Here is a 23,871-nt window from a genome sequence, read left to right as displayed (position 1 = left end):
TGCGAACAATAATTAATTAGGAGGGAGCTTGGGCGAGTGGCTTAGGTCGCTGGTGTCGAAAACAGGGTTTAAAGTTTTGTTTTCAGAATAGAAAAAACGCTGTCTAACTTACCGGGACAAGGCTGAGTATTACAGACACGTGACCGTTCATTTTCTCCTCTGCATTCTTTGCCGCCATTGGTCGGAGGAGGATTGGTGCACGTGCGGGAGCTGTTCTGTGATCCGCCGCCACAAGATTTCGTACACGGTCCCCATGGTTTCCAGCCGCTCCAGTTTCCGTCGACTGAAAAAAAGAAAGGATTAGAAACATGTATTAAGTGAAAAGGAAGGGTAGCGCCCTGGGTACAACTTTATCGTAAGCGTGTCGTGCTAATTAGATCGAGGCAGAAATAATGCAATACAGCAACCAGATATTATTTTTTAGGGTCAAATATAAGTGGATTTTAGTTTGGTTATACTTTTTAAGCAGGTGGGTAACCATTCAAAAAAATCTACTCAGCAGTACTTTTATGTGGAAGTGTTTACAAAATTGTACAAAGTGGTTCTGGCTCTTTAGTCTTTGGATTAAATCCTAGCGCATGACATTCAAATGAAAGTACTTTGAAAGTACTTCTAAGATTGTATACTATATTAAAGTTTGTTCCAACTTTTGTGGATAAAACTCTAGTGTGTGAACATTCAAATGAGTATGTACTTTTAAGTGGTGTTGCTTATGTCTGAAAATTTTGCAAACAAAAATCTTGGAACTCTTATAATCGTCACCTTAGCACTGCAGGGAATAAAATGGGTAAAAAGAACGTTTTATTGTAAGTACCAAATAGCTAGCAAGAGTACAGGCAATAAGTTTGTTTGAATCTGTTCTTGTTGTTAAGTACCTGGGCAATCCTGAGTGTTACAGGAACGTGTCTCTCCGCTCGCTCCAGGACATTGCTTGCCTCCGTGAGCCGGTCGTGGGTTGTCGCATGTCCGTGCTCTTATTTGTATTCCAGTGCCACACGACCTCGTACACGCGTTCCATTCCTGCCATTCACTCCAGCTTCCGTCCACTGCGAAAACAGCAAAACAAGAATTGCGTGACATGAGAAAATTTATGTAACGCCATCTATCAGAGGCATCAAAGCGCTCGTCAAATTTAGATTCAGAAATTATGAATTCTGGGTTCTTTTTTAAAATTATCTAAGAATTGCTATGATCAACACTAAAATACACTTTACTGTCAGCTAAGGATAAGACAATCTACCTGGGCAAGCTCTGACGTTGCATTCGCTCGTCTCCTCCGTTGGTCCCACGCAGTCCAATCCACCGTTGGTCGGGGGAGGGTTGGTGCAAGTTCGTGAGCGCTTCTTGACTCCTCCCTCACCACATGTCAGACTACACGAGCCCCAGTCACTCCACTCACTCCAGGATCCGTTTACTATAAGGTAAGGAAGAAAATAGCTTTAAATTGGTGATGCTTTAAAAAAGATGTAGAAATGGATGGTAGATCTTTGAAAATTTAGTTAAGGTTTTCAGGAAATCTACGGAGTGGATTTTCCTGTAAGTTGTTGTGAGTAAACTTCAACTGTTTGGCAGCGTTTTGGGGTAATTACAGAAAAAATTAACCGTGGAATTTTCAAAATAATCGCATTTTATTAAAAACGAAGGCTTCCAAAAATCGCTTATAACTTTAACAAATCGCGTTTGATCGCCATAAAATTTATCATTTTACATACTTTAAGCATTATTTTTTCAGATTCTCAAAAATCTAAGCAATCGCTTCACGTTTTGCCGTTTTAAAACGCGCTTAAAAAAGGGAACTGTCAGCCACATAAATACCCGCGGGCCACCTTAATTAGTCATAGTCATGCCTTGTCACAAGGATGTTACAATGACATCATTTATGCTTAAGATAATTAGTTAAATCTTCCGTCAACCAAGACTTGGTCTTGCATGACTTCTTTTCTCGAGCTCACCTTTTTCTTACAAGTTAAGTTTTTTATGGTTTATTACTATCTCTGCGTGCTTTTTTACCTTATTATTTTGAGAATGCCTGAAATTAAAAGTAACATTTTTGTGTGTCACAAAAACAGTTAGAACATTGTGACATGGCTCAAAAAAGAGGCAGTTGGAAAAAGCGTTTTGAATCTCATGGATAATTTACTGAAATGCTCACATAAGCTTACTATTTGTAAGTGGTGGCCAGCTTATTTTGAAAAGGAAAAAAATAAAGTTAAACAAGAAAAATGAAAGTTACCTGGACATCCTTGTGTGTTGCATCTCCTAACCTCCGTTGATTTCCCAGAGCAATCCGCTCCGCCATTCTTGGGGGGAGGATTTGTACATGATCTCTGACGTCCTTGAACCCCACCGCCACACGTCTGGGAACAGTCACCCCACACTGCCCAGGCAGACCAGTTACCGTGCACTGAAATAAAAAAGTTTGGATTTCACTATGACCATCACACTTATAAACGACCCGAATATTTCAATTGGCAGGTTGTGAAGGCAACTAGGTTAACTTAACGTTGTGGGGAGTACAAATGACACTTAATTACGACTTCTTATTACTTAAAGTGACTAAGGATATAATTGCCTCTCCCTGGATGAAACCGTTGCCGATTCCCGCAGCTTATTTACCAATTAAAGTTATAAATTTCTTAAGAAACTCTTGTACTGCATCGGCGTGTAAGTGAAACGTTGATTATCAACTGGAAGTTGATAAAAGTAGATTAACCGCTGTATCGAATTTTGAAAAGCTGCCTTTTCAAGGGTTAGTCCTTCGTCAGAGCAAATTGCTCAAAACTAGCCAATCATATCAACCGTTATAAAACCTCGTTATAACAAAGGGGTTTAAAACGGTTCCTATGATTGGCTGTTTCTTTTGTTAAAATCCAGAAAGTCAAATCATGTGTCCCCAGAGCCACTCCACTAACTATGTTATCTTGCACAGGCTTTGCCGGCAAATAGAGACAAACGGCTCGGGAGGACAAGAGCGGTTGGGGGGAGGGGGGGGGTTGGTGGTGGAAAGGGGGACTATATAGGAATAAATTATGATCTTACCTATCGGGGGTGCGATACGTTTACAGGTTTGAGCCGCCACCCGAACACTGTCTTTAGCCAACTCATTGAAGTTCTGCGCTCTGAACAGATTATCCACATTGTCTCCTACCAACAGTAATAACTCGCCGATATCGATAGCTTTGCCTACACCAACCGCAAAAATTGTCACGTTCATTTCCTGCAGTGGGCGGACTGCGACGTCCAGCGTCTTGGAATCGGACGTCACGGTCTGTTTACCATCTGTCAATATAATCATCACCTTGGCAACGTTAGGCCGCGCGCCTCCTTTGGGGGTAAAGAGACTGGTGGCGGCTAGATGAAGAGCTTTGTCGATTCGCGTCCGTTGTCGCTGATGCTTCACGCCATCGACTGCAGCGTTAAAGTCGTTTACGTTCGAGTAGTCCCCGAATTTAATGTCGATTTGAGCGTCGTCGCTGTACGAGATAACGGCGATCTGTGATTGGTCTGGACCCATCTTGAAAGTGGACGCTACTTCCTTGACGAATTCTAATTCCTTCTGGAAATTTCTTCGGGAGATGCTTCCTGAGGAGTCCACGACGAAGGCAACGTCTGATTTCTGAGTACATTGTTCTGATACAAAATGGCAACAGAAATCAGTTAGTGATACAAGCTTCTTAGAAAATAGGGAAGCCTCGAGCCATGCGGCCCATACTGCTGGAGCTTATCCCCGTTCCGGTAGCATTAAGCAGCTAGGAATATTTCTACTCCCCCCTGAATGGGATGCTAGTCCTTCGCAGGGTACCCCTCTAGCATTATGTCGCCGGAACTCATTTATACATCTGGGTGGAGAGAAGCACTATGAGAGTACAGTGTTTTACCCAAGAACACGACGCATTGACCGGCCAGGGCTTGAACCCGGACTGCTCGGTCTGGAGTCCGGCGCGATATCCATAAGGCCACCGCGCCTCTCTCTTGGAAAATAGTTTGCTATTTTATTGTAGGTTCAAATGTGGCATACATCTTGTACAGTATACTGTTAGAATTAGTTTTGTCAATTTGCAAGAATGTGTACAAAACAACGACGGTATATCATTAAGATTGATAGAACCAGAAGTTTATAATTTATAATGCATCATAACTTCTGGTAGAACACGTTGAGGAAGATAGAGCGATTTTCGACTGAGTGTCGTAAAACCAAAACTAAAGCAATCATTTGGCCGATCACAAAGGACACAGACAATTCAGTGAACCAATCAAAACTCCAAGCAAATACATGTGATCGATGAGAAGCGCGGTCACGATTGGTTCTGGTGTTACTTCTGATTGGTTGAGGAAAAGGTTGGAGGTTTTTGTAACCAATCATTAAGCGTAGTAAATACAAAATCAAAGCAAATGAAGAGTGAAAACTGCTTTATTCGTTAGTCTGTGACAGAAACGACTGGAACCCATGACCCAAGAGCTGTTTTTAAAAGAAATTTAACCCTTTCCTTCACGACATTTAAATTCTCCTAATGGTCTCTATAGACTCTATAGGTCTTCTAGTAGGGGAACACTTCATACATCAGGTCGATAAGCTCTTTCAAACATACGAGTTTGACTTTGTATTGGTTCAGACCTATCCCCTGTTAGAATGGTCTGATAAAATAAAAAATCTAAAGAAATGACTAAATATATTTGATGCAAGGGAACTAACGGACAAACAACCAAAAAACAACAGCTTGAATTTTATCGGAATGTTTGACTAAAGGTTAAAAATTATATATTTACACAGCGGGAACGTCCAAGAAAGACATGTTTTCTTAAAATGTAATCTTTCCTCTTTACGTTCCAGGTAGAGCGGAAATTTTCGTTAAGTTTTTCCATATTTGATTAACGAATGTTATTTTTTTTGATAGAAATCGCGCGAAAACTAAAAAATTCAGATTTATAAAATATGGTATTCAAGGAAAACTTTTAGATTCATGTTATGAGACAAAAACTGATATCTAATTGTCCGTTTTCATTGCAAATTACCCCAGGATATTAGCTAATATCGCGTGTTAATTGAATCTTAAGGACTAACCCACGCGATACCTCAGCAATGGCTTTTTTAAGAAACGTTAAATGGGCCAATATTCAGAATATTTCCTTTCTTTCAACATGGTAAAATGGATATTGTGGCTTAAAATTAGGCGTCGTCAAACACATCCGCTTATAATGAGCACGGTCAACCACAAAACCAACAACAGACTTACAAAGAGAAATGAATGAGAACAATTCCCGGGACAAATTCAATGCGTTTGTTGAGTGAATTCACTAGACATAATTGTTCAGTAGTTATGCTTAAGCCAGTCTGCCGTATAATTAGTTTGTAAATGATTTCGTTTTAGTTTTGTTAATTAACAAAGGAATCTTTGAATTCTAAAGAAACGTGATCAACTGTGTCCTTGCATGACCGATTCCGACATATTTCTTTTACACAAGGCGAGTTTTCATCTCGGTAAACAAGTCACGTTTCTCAGTATGTTATTTTCCTTTGCTGTTTTAATCCGGCTTTCGAAGCTTTAACTCCATGTCTAAATTTCGGCGGGGTAGAATACAGGGTCATTCAATACCAATTTGCCAAATTCGCGTAAAAAACAATAGGTGGATCTTGGACTTAAACGCAATTTTAAAACAATAAAATTGCAAGAAGCACCGTATATTTTTATCTGTGCCGCCCCGTTACGAATTAAATCTAGCTTTAAATTGTCATCTCAGAAAAGAAGTTAAATCAAGGGAGAGACACCACGCTTCGTTTTCGCTGCATGCTATACATAGCTTGCCAAAGATATTAACCAAATTCCGGTATGTCTACGTTACAACCCAGTAAACTGACACTAATAGTTTCTTAATTTGCGCTATATGTTTCTTTCATTGTTTTCTTACGAAAACCATGTCTTATGATAAAATTTCGTGAATGGGTGTCCAATTAAAGTCATAGAAAAACAAATTAAGCAAGAAAACGGAGCGTTGTTTTTGTTTTAGACGTTGGCCTCAAAGAAATATACTTTGTACATGCTATTTCTTAACTGTGAAGCCGGAAAGGTCATTTTTTTTCTCTCCGTAAGCAGAAAGCATGCGTGTTTTCTTGTCCATTTAAAAAAACTCAAGCACATAACTCACACGGGGGCATCTTTCAGTTTTATAAACATTGGAAAATTCTTGAAATCATATCAGTGATTTACCAAAGAAGCTTTTTAAAAACTAAAAACTGATACAATATAACTGAAAAGAAGTGTTCATCTTTCAATACGTGTAAACTTAATTGAACTTTCGTGATTGATACTTGTTTAGCGTGTAAAGGCGTTCGCATGATCATGAATTTTTCCGATGTTCAAATCAAATTTAACTCTTAAAGTTCACGAGTGAACTTTTAAAGAAGGAAAAAGGAAATCAAATTCGCCACTGAGAGAGGAAACGAAAAATCAAAGGAATACGACCAATATTTTACTCTTATGAAAAAAGTTTCTTGTCAATATCGCTCTCACGGCATCTTAACGCACCGAGAGGTTTCGATAAGCCAACGGCTATGGCACGCTATGTAGTGATTATAATGAATTTTCTCCTTACAATAACAATACTTTGTCAACGAAACAAGTTAGGAGAATACAGAAATCATCAACTGAGGGCGAAAATTTTCAGAACCGACATTAAACTACAGGTACGAGTTCAATTAGGAGAATTAAAAATACTTTCAGCATTACATTGTTCTAAAGTTAAGGAACGAAATCGATTTTTTCGCCCGATCATCTTGCGTCAGTAGTAATTTCTTTTCAAACAGTTCCCCGTGGGGGAATTTCTTTAGCGCAGTTCATTACAACAAAATATATCATCTTTTTTGTAATAAAAATACATTGCCCCACTTACCTTTAACCACTTCTTGAGAATTCACTGCTACAAGAACCATGGCAAAAATCGCCGAAAACACATTTAAAGTCGTCATATCTTTGATTGGTTGGCTTGCTTGACCTGCCTTTAACCAATCCACCAAGTTTATGTTTCTGAAATGTCTGATCTGCAGTTGAATTTATACTTAATGAGCCGTCATTCGTGGAAATACCATCGATTCGATCATCACCTTTGGGAATTGGGGAGGGTTTAGAATGCGCCTCTTGTTTACATTCATGGCATTGAGATATTTTACTTAGGCAGGACTCTGACGAAAACAAATGGCGGCTTCCGCGTGGGGGTGCTGTCACTCACAGCACTTGATTGGCTTCCTGAAGAGCTGTCACGCACGCGTGCCCTCAACTCGTAAGGAAGCGCTTTGTTGTTGTTTTCTTTCGTGAAATACATTGTCCTGCCCGGTCACGTTAAAATAACTAAAATTTGACTAACAACCATTAAATAGTAAAAAATATCAGACTCTGTGACTTCTACACCGGTACAATTTTTGTTGGGATAATTGTCATAGTTTCGATATCAGAATTTTAGATTTTTATTAGACTTCCTTTCAGGACTGAAACACCCAAAAAATCTAGAAAAGATGCTTTATTTACTAATGCTCTGTCATTTCCGTTACCACTTCTGATTGTGGTCAAAGTTTTAAGTATTTTTCCATTAGTTTTTGCTCAACTTTACCACGCCTTTTTCAAGAGTAAGAAATCTTTAAACACACCCAAACCTGCCCAGAATACCAAAAAAAAAATCTATGAACTCTTTCATGCTAGGAATCTCGATGCCAGCAAAGTTTTCTACAGAGTAAAGGTATTTTCAAAGTATACACAAAGCAAAACTGGTTTAAAAGATTAGCAGTTTCCTTTTGTTGCGAAGTAAGGCATAACTTCCTTTTCAGTGGTATATGCGGTTCAAAAATTAATCTTGCGCAAACCACACTAACTCTTATTAAAGCCGAAAAATTGTCGTTTCACAATACTGTAGAAAGTTCTGAACAGCAGGCTTCGGGAATTCTTCGGTGTCTTAACGAAAAATTTCGTAGACTGTATTTTGCATTGTTGGTTGCGGGAACGCCAATCCAAGATAATCTTCAATTTGAATTCATAAGATGACTTCTAGAAAATACTTAGGGATTTCGTACCTTAAAAATTACTTCTAATAAAATTATCCCAATAGCTAGCTTAGAAACCGATTTTAATTAGTAACGGTATTTATACAAATAGAGGTTCTCAGTCTAAACAGATTGCATCAAACGTATCCTATACAACGAAAAATTATCGCTTCTTTTAAATGAAAAGGGCTTGACTTAATGAGAAACGTGGTAACGAATAGATGTCTGTGGTAGGAAAAGGACTTCTCTTAGTCGAAGAGTGGTGTTCTAACTTCTCTTTTTTCACAAGGGCAGATTTCACAGTGTTTAAAACAACAATAGGAAGAGATGCTTCAAGAATGACGGAACAAGGAAATCCGAAAAGTGGGACTGAATTTGTAGTTTAGAGGAGCGAAACAAAAATTATAACCCACGTGTCTTGTTGATTTGATTGAGTGAAAATTTGTTGGCAAATAAATGATAAAGTAATAGCTTCAACAGTACCACACTAAAGCCTCGAGACAGTGTTTCATCGGCTATCCAAACACCTTGAATTTTGTCAAAATTATTCCGCTGCGCATCTTATTTTCAACTCACCTCTCGGTGTTTGGATATCCCGATGAAACACTATCGCTCGTGTTTGATATACTACTTCCAAGTTAACGTTTTTAACTTAGAAGTTTTTGAAGAAGCTTTTCGCATGTTTACTGAAAAAATTCGCACAAAATTGCAGGAAAAAATTCTTTTTTAACCAATTGCAACTTTAAACTGTTGTTCAGAGAGAGGTACTCTCGAAAGAGATTGGTTCTTTTCCGGTTATTATTAGCCATATTTACCTGGAGGTGGACGGGTAATAATGTCACATGTTTTACTGGCCAGTTGACGAGATTTGTTCACCAAGTTGTCAAAGTCCTTTATACTAAATATATCCTCCTCTTTCTGTACCAACTTGCGCAGTTCCACCCGATTCACTTGACTGCCAATGGCCACGGCGTGAATCTGAACCGACATTTGGTGCAACGGCAAGACGGCTTGCTGTAGAGGAATGGCATCGTAATCTTGACTCTGTCGCCCGTCTGTTAAGATGATCATAACTTTCGGCACACCCGAACGTGCGCCGCCTTCTTTGGTGAAAACTTCCTCCGCTGCGAGCTTGAGGGCTTTGTCAAAACGTGTTCCCCCAGCGGCGAAGGGAAGCTGTTTTACTACTGTGTTGAAAGTGTCCTGATTCAAGTGGTCTCTAAAGCGAATGTGCAACTTTGCAGTGCTGCTGTAGGTTACCAGAGCGAACTGAGACGTCTTGGGAGCCATGTGGAATGATTCGGCGACTTTTGTTACAAAGCTCTTTTGCTTTTCAAAGTCGTCTTCTGTCATGCTTTCGGATGCGTCCATGAGGAATGCTATATCGGCCTTTTCGACGCAAAGAACCTCTGAAAAATAAAATGCGTTGAAGAATAGAGTTAACCACTGTCGTTAACAAACTTCAGGTTCCCTTAATGCCTTCCATATTTCAGTTCCGTGATATGAAACAGCTATAGGAGTGCTGCTATCCTCTAGTCCATTTCACTTTGACCCCTAGCCATGCTAAAGGCTACTCCAACCCTTGGACGTTTTTGTTATTTGGGTTACGAACTTGAAATGGTCTTTTGTGCGACTCAATAGCTGTAAGGTCAACCAAGAGTATTTAGCTACAAATCTTCAAGGAAGCGGAAGGGGAGTTTAAGGCTAGAATTTAAGGAGTTTATCTCGGTGTAAGAACCTGTAAAATTTGTCTTTGTTTTGAAGCAATTGTTTTACTGCTCTGTATTGCCGGAATTCCAAGGTTCTTTGTTGCCTTGGTCGTTTTTTGCTTTATGTAACTGAAGAGTTTCACAATTTCTTTCACCGAGGATAAGCCAATTTAGGTTTAAGGTAAGCAGTGACAGAATATTTGACAATGTACAATAATCATGAGCGTTCAGAACAAAATATCTTTATTTGCACTGACCCGCTTAGAAAACCTACTTGGATGATCAAAAGTAAAGCTCTCCTAATACACTCTTTATATTTTATGATAACGTACCTGGTCTTGTAATGATTTCACAAGTCTTGTTTCCAACTTCCTTGACGTTATTTAGAAGCTCATCAAAATCTTTCACAGCGTGAATATCCTTGGGGTCGTTCACTATTTGTCGCAGTTCACTCATGTCGACCTGACTTCCAATTGCCAAGGCGAAGATACGCACTCCAAGATGGCGCAAAGGAAGCACGGACCTCTCTATAGGGACAGCGTCGTAATCTGCACTCTGTTTGCCATCAGTGAGGATAATCAGGACTTTGGGAATGTCAGGACGAACCCCTCCACTGGCCGAGAAAAGCCCATTCGCTGCGACGCCAAACGCCTTGTCAAAGCGCGTACCGCCAGCCGCGAACGGAATCTTGTCGACGGCGTCCTGAAAACTGTGCAGGTCCAAATGGTCTCCAAACTTCACGCGGATGTGCGCATCAGTGCTGAATGAGATGAGCCCAAGATGAGATTTAGTTTGGCCAACGTCGAAAGTAGCGGCGATTTTCTTGATGACTTCTTTCTCATTTTCAAAGTCTTTCTTTGTCATGCTCTCGGACGCATCCACGAGGAAGGCAATGTCAGCAATTTCTAAACATCCTGGTTGTGAAAACAAAACAAGACACAATGAACGGTGGTAGATTTCTTTTGTACAAAGCTTGTGCAGTTTCCTCAGCAGAGCGCACAGACCAATACCTCCCGTAAGGGGACAGTAAGTGTGGCCCCTATACACGCACACTAACAGTTGCGATTTCCAATAGAATGATGCCTCTTTTTAGTCAATGTCTGAAAGTCTTTCCCCGACGGGGAGTTTCGACTAAACAAAGGAATAGAAGAACTACTGCTGGGATTGAAATTGTATTAATTATTATCAAGCTCTCTTCCACTGAGAGGGCCAGTGAGATCTCCACAAGTCTAATCGATCCGGCTAAAAATTAACATGTTCCCATTTGATCAAGTCGGGAGAACGAGTGCCCCTTCAACAAAACCTTTTTGAATAACGCGCCAAGAGATATAAATAGCACCAAAACTGTTAAAGTAACGAAGTCAGCTTATCGCGTTTACGATACGTTATAAGGTACTCAGCAACGTTCATGCCGAAACCCGCGAGTGCATGCACTTGTTTACTTGACTATAACAACCCAAAGCTTAAAAAGTTCGCAGAGGACATTACATACCGGCGCAAGATTGTGCATTACAGTCCTGTGTTTGTTGAGCTTCACCAGAGCACTGTTTTCCTCCATGGACCGGTGGTGGATTTGTGCAGGTACGGGATCTCTTTTGCTCGCCTTTACCACATGATTTAGAACAGGGTGTCCACACCGTCCAGCTACTCCACTGACCATCAACTGTTTTTTCAAACACAAGGAAAGGTAAGTGACCACGAACTACTGGCAAAATTAAACTCCTCGCTTGGTTCGTTGAGTCAATCAAAGAGACGTTTTCAAAGTAAAAAATTTGCAAGAAATGTTTGTCATTGTACCTGGACAGGACTGCGTGTTACACGGACGAGTCTGGTCGGGTTTTCCAGAACAATCTTTCCCGCCGTGCCTGGGTGGAGGATTGGTGCAAGTTCTAGTGCGAGAGTGGAGTCCGCCGCCACAAGACCTGGAACATTCTCTCCATTCTGTCCACTCGGACCAGTTGCCATCAACTGTATAAGAACAATTATATTTACTCTTTATGAAGACGGAAACATGAAAATGAGACATTACAGCTTTCTGCATTTACTTTTACTTGTTACACTCCCGTTCCCCTTATAATTAGCCATGTTCATAAACGAGCAGGGGACTGAGTCATCATATCACATATCATTGCACTGAACTGGAGCCATGTCATCAAAAAGAGCATCCAAAAATTAGTAACTCAACCAAATTTGAGAGTTATTGGTTTTAAACGCATAGGTCATGGTTCACTTTTAGAAATTGCTAAAATAAGAGAGCTTAGTATGGATTGGATCTAGGGACAGCTGTCCATCCCAGCCATACTAAGCTCTTCTTATTTTAACATTTCTAAAAGGTATGAGTTCCTATGCCTCTGTTGGTTGAGTTACTAATTTTTGGATGCTCTTTCCAGGTGCCTGGGTGGGATTTGCAAGTTCTATCGAGATTGAGTACTGTCATACCTGCATTCCTCCCTGCTCGTTTCTGAACATGGCCCCGTTCCCCTTATAATTACGATATACCGATGTTTCCTTTCCTTTCATCCGTTTCTCAATTAATCGAAGTACGATTAAACTCTGACTAAATCAATGTGTCCATAACGGCAGAAAGTTTTCAATTCATGAAAACATTGTGTTCGTCACGCATATTACGACTACAACATAATGTATTGTCAGTCTTTAAATGTGCAAATCTTTTGTAATTTTCTGTTTTAAATTCACAATAAAATACATCGAAAAGACGGCACATGTAACATGGAACATAAATTTCATTAAAAGAATCACTTGGAATATAAAACGTAAAGCTTATCAAAATGTACGCAAAAATGGAATAATTGTTAGGAGTGTGTTACACTGCATTTAAATTCACTTACCTGGACAAGAGTCAGTGCCACATGGTCTAGTCTCGTCTCCGCGACCGACACAATCTTTTCCGCCGTGGGCGGGGCTGGGTCGAGTGCACGTGCGAGCACGTGTTTGTACTCCACCGCCACAAGTTCTTGTGCATTCAGTCCACTCTTTCCAATCGCTCCACTGTCCATCAACTGAGAGATAAAGAGAACAAGTTTACATGGATGTTATGGAGAATGAGCTGTACCATGAGAAATAAATATCGAGTGTTCCTTCGCTAAATATCAACAAGCTAAACGTTGGTGCCTTCGAATCCCTTAGGTATTGAGTCTTGTTCAAAATAGAGAATGTCCTATTCCGAAATCTCATGTGGAGCGCTAAGTTTTAAAATATGCGCGTCTTGGCTTTGATTGTTTCGATAATTTGCTGGCGACCGACATTTATCACTTAAGTGTTTAAAAAGACTTATTACCCAGTATGTCCAATATGACAACAAAAAAGTTTTTTGACAGCGCTTATAACTTGTAATCACAAATCAATATACAATCGTACGGCGTAAAAATGCGTTTTGTAGCATTACATGACTTAATTTTGAGCGTCACTCGCAAACAACCACAACTAAGAGAATATCCTCTTGCTACTCATTTTCCGGCTTTTTAAACATACCGGGGCAATTCCTGGTATTGCACATTCGAGCCTGTTCGCTAGGTCCCTCACACTGCCTTCCGCCATGTTCTGGTCTGGGGTTCTCACATCTGCGTTGTCTTGTCTGTGTCCCTGATCCACAGGTCTTGCTGCACGTGCTCCATTCAGCCCAAGGTGTCCAGTCTCCGTGAACTGGGGAAAAACAAAAGACGATACCGTTAAGTAACGAAAACAAAAAATTAACTCTGAAAACTCCAAAATTCGCACAAGTGGTAATGCGTCACCATTAAAACAAATGTACCACAAACACTAAGAAAAATTAAACTCTAAAATGAATAAACGTATGGTAAAGGCGTTTGACAGGCAACTCTATATAAATGAAAAGTAACACAACCATGCGTTTACCTGGACAAGCTCTTGCTTGGCATGACTTGGTTTCCTGACTATCGCCAATACAATCTTTCCCGCCAAAAGCTGGTCGTGGTCGGGTACAGGAGCGCTCGCGTTCCTGTGTTCCAGTCCCACACGTCTTCGAACATGGTGTCCAGTCTTTCCATTCGCTCCATTCACCATCCACTGTCCGAAAAAAAAATATCATCAATAAATCCGAAAAAGCTTTACTTATATGGAAAGAAACTGCTACAGGTCTTAAAAACTGACACCACGACTTTACCTGGACAAGGTACTGCTTGACATGACTTGCTTTCCCGGCTAACGCCGACGCAGTCTTTCCCGCCAAAAGCTGGGCGTGGTTTGGTACACGTGCGTTCACGTTCCTGTGTTCCAGTTCCACACGTCACTGAACATGGTGCCCAGTCCTTCCAGCCACTCCATTCACCGTCAACTATGAGAGAAATTATTTTTGGAAAATTGTCATTGTCAGGAATTGTCAGCTGAAGGTCTTAAGGTTTAACAGATTTTTTGTCTAAACTGTTCTGCAATTAGTGTTGGGAAACTTATCCTATGAAAAACATTATCTTTGAACATATAAAGGAAGGTGTAACCTTACTTTGCGGATAGAAATCAAGCTACGGCTATAAATATCGATTTTTTGAAGACGCGCGGAAACAACTTGAAAAGTTAAGCCTTAACTTTTAAGTTGCAATCCATTTCCATCCAAGCAATCCGCAGCCAAAGACGCTTGTTAACAGTTCTAGTGCTCCAATATAGCAATTTTAAATAGAAATGGACCATTATTTTTAGGTTTCACACCGACACAAATACACATTTTGGCTGTTGAAAAATCTGGTAAAATCCGTGAAAACGTCCCGTTAAAGATTCACCTCTTGCCAATTAACAAACGGAAGAAGTGCTTAGAACAATAAAACGCGAAAATGAACAGTTATTAACCTGGGCAAATTCTATTGCTGCATTCTCGAGTTTCATCCGCAGGTCCCTCGCAATCTTTGCCTCCATTGGCTGGTCGTGGGTTTGTGCATGTTCGGGAACGTTTCTTCTCTCCAATACCACATGTTCTGGAACATGACGTCCATTCTGTCCAGCGGCTCCATTCGCCATCAACTTAAATGAGAAAAACGAGAAATGGTGAAAAAATATACTTACTTTCATTGTATTTCAGCCAAACTAACTGGCCTATAATATAACTCGCTTTAACGAAACTAATCAAAACTTTATTAAATTAGTAGCTCTAGAAAGATAAAGGACGGTTTGATAAAATGTAATCATAATTTTCTATAATCGAAAAAATACTGACCCAGGTCCGAGAGCGTCCCCCAAACAATTTAAAATCTGTTATTTTGGTTTAATTTTCTCATTCCCTTCTTCAATTTAACACTTTAAAAAGTGATTATGTAAGGGTTAAGTTGTATAAATTGATCACCTATAATAATTAGTTACTAGGTTTCTTCTCGTTTCTGTAGCATAACTCAGCTAGAAAGGCTATGCGTCATTCATTAACTGAATTGTGTTGATGTTCAACCGGAATTCTCAAAACAAAAATTAAGAAGAAATGTATGACAACGATCAAGGAGACTAAAAAATTAATCAGTTACCTGGACAGGCATTTTGATTGCAGGCTTGTGTCTGCTCCCGTCGTCCAATGCAGTCTCTGCCGCCATTAGCAGGCGGTGGGTTGGTACAGCCTCGTACTCTTTTCTGAACTCCGCCACCACAGGACTTTGAACAGGAACCCCACTCTTCCCAGTTACTCCAACTACCATCAACTGTAAAAAAGACACTTGGTTAGACCATATGAGTGCAGAAATGGCAATCAATTTAGCTTAGGTCAATAAGGGAAAGTTGGTGATGTTTCCACTGATTTTAAGGCAAGCGTGGCCGAGTGGTTTAGAGCGCTGGTGTTGTAATCCGGAGGTCACCGGTTCGAGGCTTGCCCTTGCCACTAGCTGGATTTGTTTCTCGGTTGTCCAGAGTTCAAATCCTTGACCACGCTTTGTATATAGCCAACTGGTCTGCCTCCTGCCAGTTGGGATTTTTAACCTTGTTATGTTCATTTATAAATTATTTGTTTCCTCTGTTTCAGTGGCATGCCTTATTTTTTCTAACAAGTTTTATGAAAAAGAGCGAATTCTAGGAGGCATGCTAAAGCGTTTATATTTGTCAATTATAGTAGTAAGGATTTACGTCAATGGTAGAAGCACATGCAACCGAAAATTACAACGGCGGAGCAATTTTCTAAGTGGGGGGCCTGACAAGTGACCTGAAGTGGGGGGGACTTAAAAGACCATTCTCTTAATAAGTCTTTATTTTTTCGGAAATTTTTTTTTTTTTTTGGGGGAGGGGGGCTAAACCAGCCCCCCCGGATCCGCCGTCCCTGAATTTATTGATGTCTCGAGGAGCCAAAGTATGACTTTTAAAGGGACTTTGTACAACGCTTAAATGTTTTTTTTTTTACTGCTGCAATGAAGCAAAATGTTCAAGAAATTTTCCTCAACTAGAGTAGATTTTATACTTTGTGATGAAGCACCTTAGGAACTGAGCATAGAAATGAAAGGCCAGTGTTTAGTATCTTGGTCTGTTAACTTGGTATTCTAGCTGAGGTTTTAGTATTCTTCTGGAATAACCAATTTCGCAATCCTAACTACAGGCAAACACAATCATTGTAACCGTTTTCTAAGCATACTTGCAAAAACAAACTATTTATATTTCTGTTACCTGGGCATGAGCCACGATTACAATTCCGTGTTTCAATTCGTGAACCATTGCACTCCTGTCCACCATAGGCCGGGCGGGGATTGGAACAAGTGCGAAATCTCCTCTGTGTCCCCACCCCACAGGAAGTCGTACATATGCTCCATTCGGCCCAGGAACTCCACTTCCCGTCAACTGTTGGGAACAAGTAAAGGTTGCTTTATGTTAGTTTATCTGTCAAATGGTGAATGAAAAAGAGTGCGAACAATAATTAATTAGGAGGGAGCTTGGGCGAGTGGCTTAGGTCGCTGGTGTCGAAAACAGGGTTTAAAGTTTTGTTTTCAGAATAGAAAAAACGCTGTCTAACTTACCGGGACAAGGCTGAGTGTTACAGACACGTGACCGTTCATTTTCACCTCTGCATTCTTTGCCGCCATTGGTCGGAGGAGGATTGGTGCACGTGCGGGAGCTGTTCTGTGATCCGCCGCCACAAGATTTCGTACACGGTCCCCATGGTTTCCAGCCGCTCCAGTTTCCGTCGACTGAAAAAAAGAAAGGATTAGAAACATGTATTAAGTGAAAAGGAAGGGTAGCGCCCTGGGTACAACTTTATCGTAAGCGTGTCGTGCTAATTAGATCGAGGCAGAAATAATGCAACACAGCAACCAGATATTATTTTTTAGGGTCAAATATAAGTGGATTTTAGTTTGGTTATACTTTTTAAGCAGGTGGGTAACCATTCAAAAAAATCTACTCAGCAGTACTTTTATGTGGAAGTGTTTACAAAATTGTACAAGGTGGTTCTGGCTCTTTAGTCTTTGGATTAAATCCTAGCGCATGACATCCAAATGAAAGTACTTTGAAAGTACTTTAAGATTGTATACTATATTAAAGTTTGTTCCAACTTTTGTGGATAAAACTCTAGTGTGTGAACATTCAAATGAGTATGTACTTTTAAGTGGTGTTGCTTATGTCTGAAAATTTTGCAAACAAAAATCTTGGAACTCTTATAATCGTCACGTTAGCACTGCAGGGAATAAAATGGGTAAAAATAACGTTTTATTGTAAGTACCAAATAGCTAGCAAGAGTACAGGCAATAAGTTTGTTTGAATCTGTTCTTGTTGTTAAGCACCTGGGCAATCCTGAGTGTTACAGGAACGTGTCTCTCCGCTCGCTCCAGGACATTGCTTGCCTCCGTGAGCCGGTCGCGGGTTGTCGCATGTCCGTGCTCTTATTTGTATTCCAGTGCCACACGACCTCGTGCACACGTTCCATTCCTGCCATTCACTCCAGCTTCCGTCCACTGCGAAAACAGCAAACAGAGTTGCGTGACAGGAGAAAAGTTAAGTAACGCCATACATCAGAGGCAGCTAACGCTAGGCGCACGTCAAATTTAGAATCAGAAATTATGAATTCTGGGTTCTTTTTTAAAATTATCCTAGAATTATGATCAACACTAAAGTACTCTTTAATGTCAGCTAAGGATAAGACAATTTACCTGGGCAAGCTCTAACGTTGCATTCGCTCGTTTCTTCCGGTGGTCCTACGCAGTCCAATCCACCGTTGGTCGGGGGAGGGTTGGTGCAAGTTCGTGTGCGCTTCTTGACTCCTCCCTCACCACATGTCAGACTACACGAGCCCCAGTCACTCCACTCACTCCAGGATCCGTTTACTATAAGGTAAGGAAGAAAATAGCTTTAAATTGGTGATGCTTTAAAAAAGATGTAGAAATGGATGGTATATCTTTGAAAATTTAGTTAAGGTTTTCAGGAAATCTACGGAGTGGATTTTCCTGTAAGTTGTTGTGAGTAAACTTCAACTGTTTGGCAGCGTTTTGGGGTAATTACAGAAAAAATTCACCGTGGAATTTTCAAAATAATCGCATTTTATTAAAAACGAAGGCTTCCAAAAATCGCTTATAACTTTAACAAATCGCGTTTGATCGCCATAAAATTTATCATTTTACATACTTTAAGCATTATTTTTTCAGATTCTCAAAAATCTAAGCAATCGCTTCACGTTTTGCCGTTTTAAAACGCGCTTAAAAAAGGGAACTGTCAGCCACATAAATACCCGCGGGCCACCTTAATTAGTCATAGTCATGCCTTGTCACAAGGATGTTGCAATGACATCATTTATGCTTAAGATAATTAGTTAAATCTTCCGTCAACCAAGACTTGGTCTTGCATGACTTCTTTTCTCGGGCTCACCTTTTTCTTACAAATTAAGTTTTTTATGGTTTATTACTATCTCTGCGTGCTTTTTTACCTTATTATTTTGAGAATGCCTGAAATTAAAAGTAACATTTTTGTGTGTCACAAAAACAGTTAGAACATTGTGACATGGCTCAAAAAAGAGGCAGTTGGTAAAAGCGTTTTGAATCTCATGGATAATTTACTGAAATGCTCACATAAGCTTACTATTTGTAAGTGGTGGCCAGCTTATTTTGAAAAGGAAAAAAATAAAGTTAAACAAGAAAAATGAAAGTTACCTGGACATCCTTGTGTGTTGCATCTCCTAACCTCCGTTGATTTCCCAGAGCAATCCGCTCCGCCATTCTTGGGGGGAGGATTTGTACATGATCTCTGACGTCCTTGAACCCCACCGCCACACGTCTGGGAACAGTCACCCCACACTGCCCAGGCAGACCAGTTACCGTGCACTGAAATAAAAAAGTTTGGATTTCACTATGACCATCACACTTATAAACGACCCGAATATTTTAATTGGCAGGTTGTGAGGGCAACTTGGTTAACTAAACGTTGTGGGGAGTACAAATGACACTTAATTACGACTTCTTATTACTTAAAGTGACTAAGGATTAAATTGCCTCTCCCTGGATGAAACCGTTGCCGATTCCCGCAGCTTATTTACCAATTAAAGTTATAAATTTCTTAAGAAACTCATGTACTGCATCGGCGTGTAAGTGAAACGTTGATTATCAACTGGAAGTTAATTAAAGTAAATAAACCGCTGTATCGAATTTTGAAAAGCTGCCTTTTCGAGGGTTACTTCTAGAAACAGCCAATCATATGAACCGTTTTAAAACCCCTTTGTTATACGAGGTTTTATAACGGTTGATATGATTGGCTAGTTTTGAGCAATTTCTGACGAAGGACTAACCCTCGAAAAGGCAGCTTTTCAAAATTCGATACAGCGGTTTATTTACTTTTATCAACTTCCAGTTGATAATCAACGGGGTTTTAAAACGGTTCATATGATTGGCTGTTTCTTTTGTTAAAACCCAGAAAGTCAAATCATGTGTCCCCAGAGCCACTACTAACTATGTCTTGCACAGGCTTTGCCGGCAAATAGAGACAAACGGCTCGGGAGGACAAGAGCGGTTGGGGGGAGGGGGAGGGGTTGGTGGTGGAAAGCGGGACTATATAGGAATAAATTATGATCTTACCTATCGGGGGTGCGATACGTTTACAGGTTTGAGCCGCCACCCTCACACTGTCTTTAGCCAACTCATTGAAGTTCTGCGCTCTGAACAGATTATCAACATTGTCTCCTACCAACAGTAACAACTCGCCGATATCGATAGCTTTGCCTACACCAACCGCAAAAATCGTCACGTTCATCTGCTGCAACGGGCGCACTGCTACGTCCAGCGTCTTGGAATCAGACGTCACGGTCTGTTTACCATCTGTCAATATAATCATCACCTTGGCAACGTTAGGCCGCGCGCCTCCTTTGGGCGTGAAGAGACTGGTGGCAGCTAGATGAAGAGCTTTGTCGATTCGCGTCCGTTGTCGCTGATGCTTCACGCCATCGACTGCAGCGTTAAAGTCGTTTACGTTCGAGTAGTCACCGAATTTAATGTCGATTTGAGCGTCGTCGCTGTACGAGATAACGGCGATCTGTGATTGGTCTGGACCCATCTTGAAAGTGGACGCTACTTCCTTGACGAATTCTAATTCCTTCTGGAAATTTCTTCGGGAGATGCTTCCTGAGGAGTCCACGACGAAGGCAACGTCTGATTTCTGAGTACATTGTTCTGATACAAAATGGCAACAGAGATCAGTTAGTGATACAAGCTTCTTAGAAAATAGGGAAGCCTCGAGCCATGCGGCCCATACTGCTGGAGCTTATCCCGGTTCCGGTAGCATTAAGCAGCTAGGAATATTTCTACTCCCCCCTGAATGGGATGCTAGTCCTTCGCAGGGTACCCCTCTAGCATTATGTCGCCGGAACCCATTTATACATCTGGGTGGAGAGAAGCACTATGAGAGTACAGTGTTTTACCCAAGAACACGACGCATTGACCGGCCAGGGCTTGAACCCGGACTGCTCGGTCTGGAGTCCGGCGCAATATCCATAAGGCCACCGCGCCTCCCTCTTGGAAAATAGTTTGCTATTTTATTGTAGGTTCAAATGTGGCATACATCTTGTACAGTATACTGTTAGAATTAGTTTTGTCAATTTGCAAGAATGTGTACAAAACAACGACGGTATATCATTAAGATTGATAGAACCAGAAGTTTATAATTTATAATGCATCATAACTTCTGGTAGAACACGTTGAGGAAGATAGAGCGATTTTCGACTGAGTGTCGTAAAACCAAAACTAAAGCAATCATTTGGCCGATCACAAAGGACACAGACAATTCAGTGAACCAATCAAAACTCCAAGCAAATACATGTGATCGATGAGAAGCGCGGGAAAACGTGTGTGAGCGAGTCACGATTGGTTCTGGTGTTACTTCTGATTGGTTGAGGAAAAGGTTGGAGGTTTTTGTAACCAATCATTAAGCGTAGTAAATACAAAATCAAAGCAAATGAAGAGTGAAAACTGCTTTATTCGTTAGTCTGTGACAGAAACGACTGGAACCCATGACCCAAGAGCTGTTTTTAAAAGAAATTTAACCCTTTCCTTCACGACATTTAAATTCTCCTAATGGTCTCTATAGACTCTATAGGTCTTCTAGTAGGGGAACACTTCATACATCAGGTCGATAAGCTCTTTCAAACATACGAGTTTGACTTTGTATTGGTTCAGACCTATCCCCTGTTAGAATGGTCTGATAAAATAAAAAATCTAAAGAAATGACTAAATATATTTGATGCAAGGGAACTAACGGACAAACAACCAAAAAACAACAGCTTGAATTTTATCGGAATGTTTGACTAAAGGTTAAAAATTATATATTTACACAGCGGGAACGTTCAAGAAAGACCAAGAAAGACATGTTTTCTTAAAATGTAATCTTTCCTCTTTACGTTCCAGGTAGAGCGGAAATTTTCGTAAAGTTTTTCCATATTTGATTAACGAATGTTATTTTTTTTGATAGAAATCGCGCGAAAACTAAAAAATTCAGATTTATAAAATATGGTATTCAAGGAAAACTTTTAGATTCATGTTATGAGACAAAAACTGATATCTAATTGTCCGTTTTCATTGCAAATTACCCCAGGATATTAGCTAATGTCGCGTGTTAATTGAAGCTTAAGGACTAACCCACGCGATACCTCAGCAATGGCTTTTTTAAGAAACCTCAAATGGGCCAATATTCAGAATATTTCCTTTCTTTCAACATGGTAAAATGGATATATTGTGGCTTAAAATTAGGCGTCGTCAAACACATCCGCTTATAATGGGCACGGTGAACCACAAAACCAACAACAGACTTACAAAGAGAAATGAATGAGAACAATTCCCGGACAAATTCAATGCGTTTGTTGAGTGAATTCACTAGACATAATTGTTCAGTAGTTATGCTTAGGCCAGTCTGCCGTATAATTAGTTTGTAAATGATTTCGTTTTAGTTTTGTTAATTAACAAAGGAATCTTTGAATTCTAAAGAAACGTGATCAACTGTGTCATTGCATGACCGATTCCGACATATTTCTTTTTTACACAAGGCGAGTTTTCATCTCGGTAAACAAGGCACGTTTCTCAGTATGTTATTTTCCTTTGCTGTTTATATTCCAAGGACGCTAGCTTAAATCCGGCTTTCGAAGATTTAGCTCCATGTCTAAATTTCGGCGGGGTAGAATACAGGGCCATTCAATACCAATTTGCCAAATTCGCGTAAAAAACAATAGGTGGATCTTGGACTTAAACGCAATTTTATAACAATAAAATTGCAAGGAGCACCGTATATTTTTATCTGTGCCGCCCCGTTACGAATTAAATCTAGCTTTAAATTGTCATCTCAGAAAAGAAGTTAAATCAAGGGAGAGACACCACGCTTCGTTTTCGCTGCATGCTATACATAGCTTGCCAAAGATACTAACCAAATTCCGGTATGTCTACGTACATACGTTACAACCCAGTAAACTGATACTAATAGCTTCCTAATTTGCGCTATATGTTTCTTTCATTGTTTTCTTACGAAAACCGTGTCTTATGATAAAATTTCGTGAATGGGTGTCCAACTTAAAGCCTAGTCATAGAAAAACAAATTAAGCAAGAAAACGGAGCGTTGTTTTTGTTTTGGACGTTGGCCTCAAAAAATATCTTTGTACTCTATTTCTTAACTGTGAAGCCGGAAAGGTCATTTTTTTTCTCTCCGTAAGCAGAAAGCATGCGTGTTTTCTTGTCCATTTAAAAAAACTCGAGCACATAACTCACACGGGGGCATCTTTCAGTTTTATAAACATTGAAAAATTCTTGAAATCATATCAGTGATTTACCAAAGTAGCTTTTCAGAAGCTAAAAACTGATACAATATAACTGAAAAGAAGTGTTCATCTTTCAATACGGGTAAACTTAATTGAACTTTCTTAAATGATACTTGTTTTGCGTGTAAAGGCGTTCACATGATCATGAGTGATTTCTGCGATGCTCAAATCAAATTTAACTCTTAAAGCTCACAAGTAAACTTTTAAAGAAGGAAAACGGAAATCAAATTCGCCACTGAGAGAGGAAACGAAAAATCAAAGGAATACGACCAATATTTTACTCTTATGAAAAAAGTTTCTTGTCAATATCGCTCTCACGGCATCTTAACGCAACGAGAGGTTTCGATAACCCAACGGCTATGGCACGCTATGTTGTAATTATACATTAATTTTCTCCTTACTATTTTAATACATTGTCAAGCAAACAATTGAGGAGAATTAAAGAAATCATCAACTGGGGCGATTATGTGAATGTATTATCCAGAATTTTTGAAGCAACATTAAAATACATGTACGAAATCAATTAGCAGAATTAAAAATACTTTCAGCATCACATTGTTCTAAAGTTTAAGGAACGAAATCGATTTTTTCGCCCGATCATCTTGCGTCAGTAGTAATTCCTTTTCAAACAGTTCCCCGTGGGGGAATTTCTTTAGCGCAGTTTTAAAATTACAACAAAATAAATCGTCTTTTTCGTAATAAAAATATGTTGGTTCACTTACCTTTAACCACTTCTTGAGAATTCACTGCTACAAGAACCACGGCAAAAATCGCCGAAAACACATTTAAAGTCGTCATATCTTTGATTGGTTGGCTTGCTTGACCTGCCTTTAACCAATCCACCAAGTTTATGTTTCTGAAATGTCTGATCTGCAGTTGAATTTATACTTAATGAGCCGTCATTCGTGGAAATACCACCGAATCAA

At 39.9% G+C, this 23,871-nt stretch overlaps 1 protein-coding gene across 1 annotated transcript in view; it reads right to left on the bottom strand.

The window, feature by feature from the left end:
- LOC144660759 (SCO-spondin-like) overlaps nt 1-23,871 on the bottom strand; it is a 36,647-nt gene extending 12,776 nt beyond the window's left edge. The window contains exons 1-23 of the mRNA XM_078521494.1: nt 23,668-23,871; nt 19,728-20,318; nt 18,810-18,980; nt 17,817-17,990; nt 17,451-17,621; nt 16,689-16,859; nt 16,342-16,512; nt 15,222-15,392; nt 14,560-14,730; nt 13,883-14,053; nt 13,615-13,785; nt 13,231-13,401; nt 12,588-12,758; nt 11,536-11,706; nt 11,231-11,401; nt 10,071-10,652; nt 8,845-9,438; nt 7,858-7,860; nt 3,040-3,630; nt 2,234-2,404; nt 1,241-1,414; nt 876-1,046; nt 113-283 (exon numbers count right to left, since the gene is read on the bottom strand). Of these exons, the coding sequence (XP_078377620.1) occupies nt 113-283; nt 876-1,046; nt 1,241-1,414; nt 2,234-2,404; nt 3,040-3,630; nt 7,858-7,860; nt 8,845-9,438; nt 10,071-10,652; nt 11,231-11,401; nt 11,536-11,706; nt 12,588-12,758; nt 13,231-13,401; nt 13,615-13,785; nt 13,883-14,053; nt 14,560-14,730; nt 15,222-15,392; nt 16,342-16,512; nt 16,689-16,859; nt 17,451-17,621; nt 17,817-17,990; nt 18,810-18,980; nt 19,728-20,318; nt 23,668-23,743 (5,350 nt within the window). The 5' untranslated portion in view covers nt 23,744-23,871. The remainder of the gene's footprint in view (nt 1-112; nt 284-875; nt 1,047-1,240; nt 1,415-2,233; nt 2,405-3,039; nt 3,631-7,857; nt 7,861-8,844; nt 9,439-10,070; nt 10,653-11,230; nt 11,402-11,535; nt 11,707-12,587; nt 12,759-13,230; nt 13,402-13,614; nt 13,786-13,882; nt 14,054-14,559; nt 14,731-15,221; nt 15,393-16,341; nt 16,513-16,688; nt 16,860-17,450; nt 17,622-17,816; nt 17,991-18,809; nt 18,981-19,727; nt 20,319-23,667) is intronic.

This window comes from Oculina patagonica, chromosome 7 (genome assembly GCF_052425735.1).
Source record: "Oculina patagonica isolate OP01 chromosome 7, crgOcupat, whole genome shotgun sequence".
NCBI lineage: Eukaryota > Metazoa > Cnidaria > Anthozoa > Scleractinia > Oculinidae > Oculina > Oculina patagonica.
This window is presented reverse-complemented; position numbering and strand designations above follow the sequence as displayed.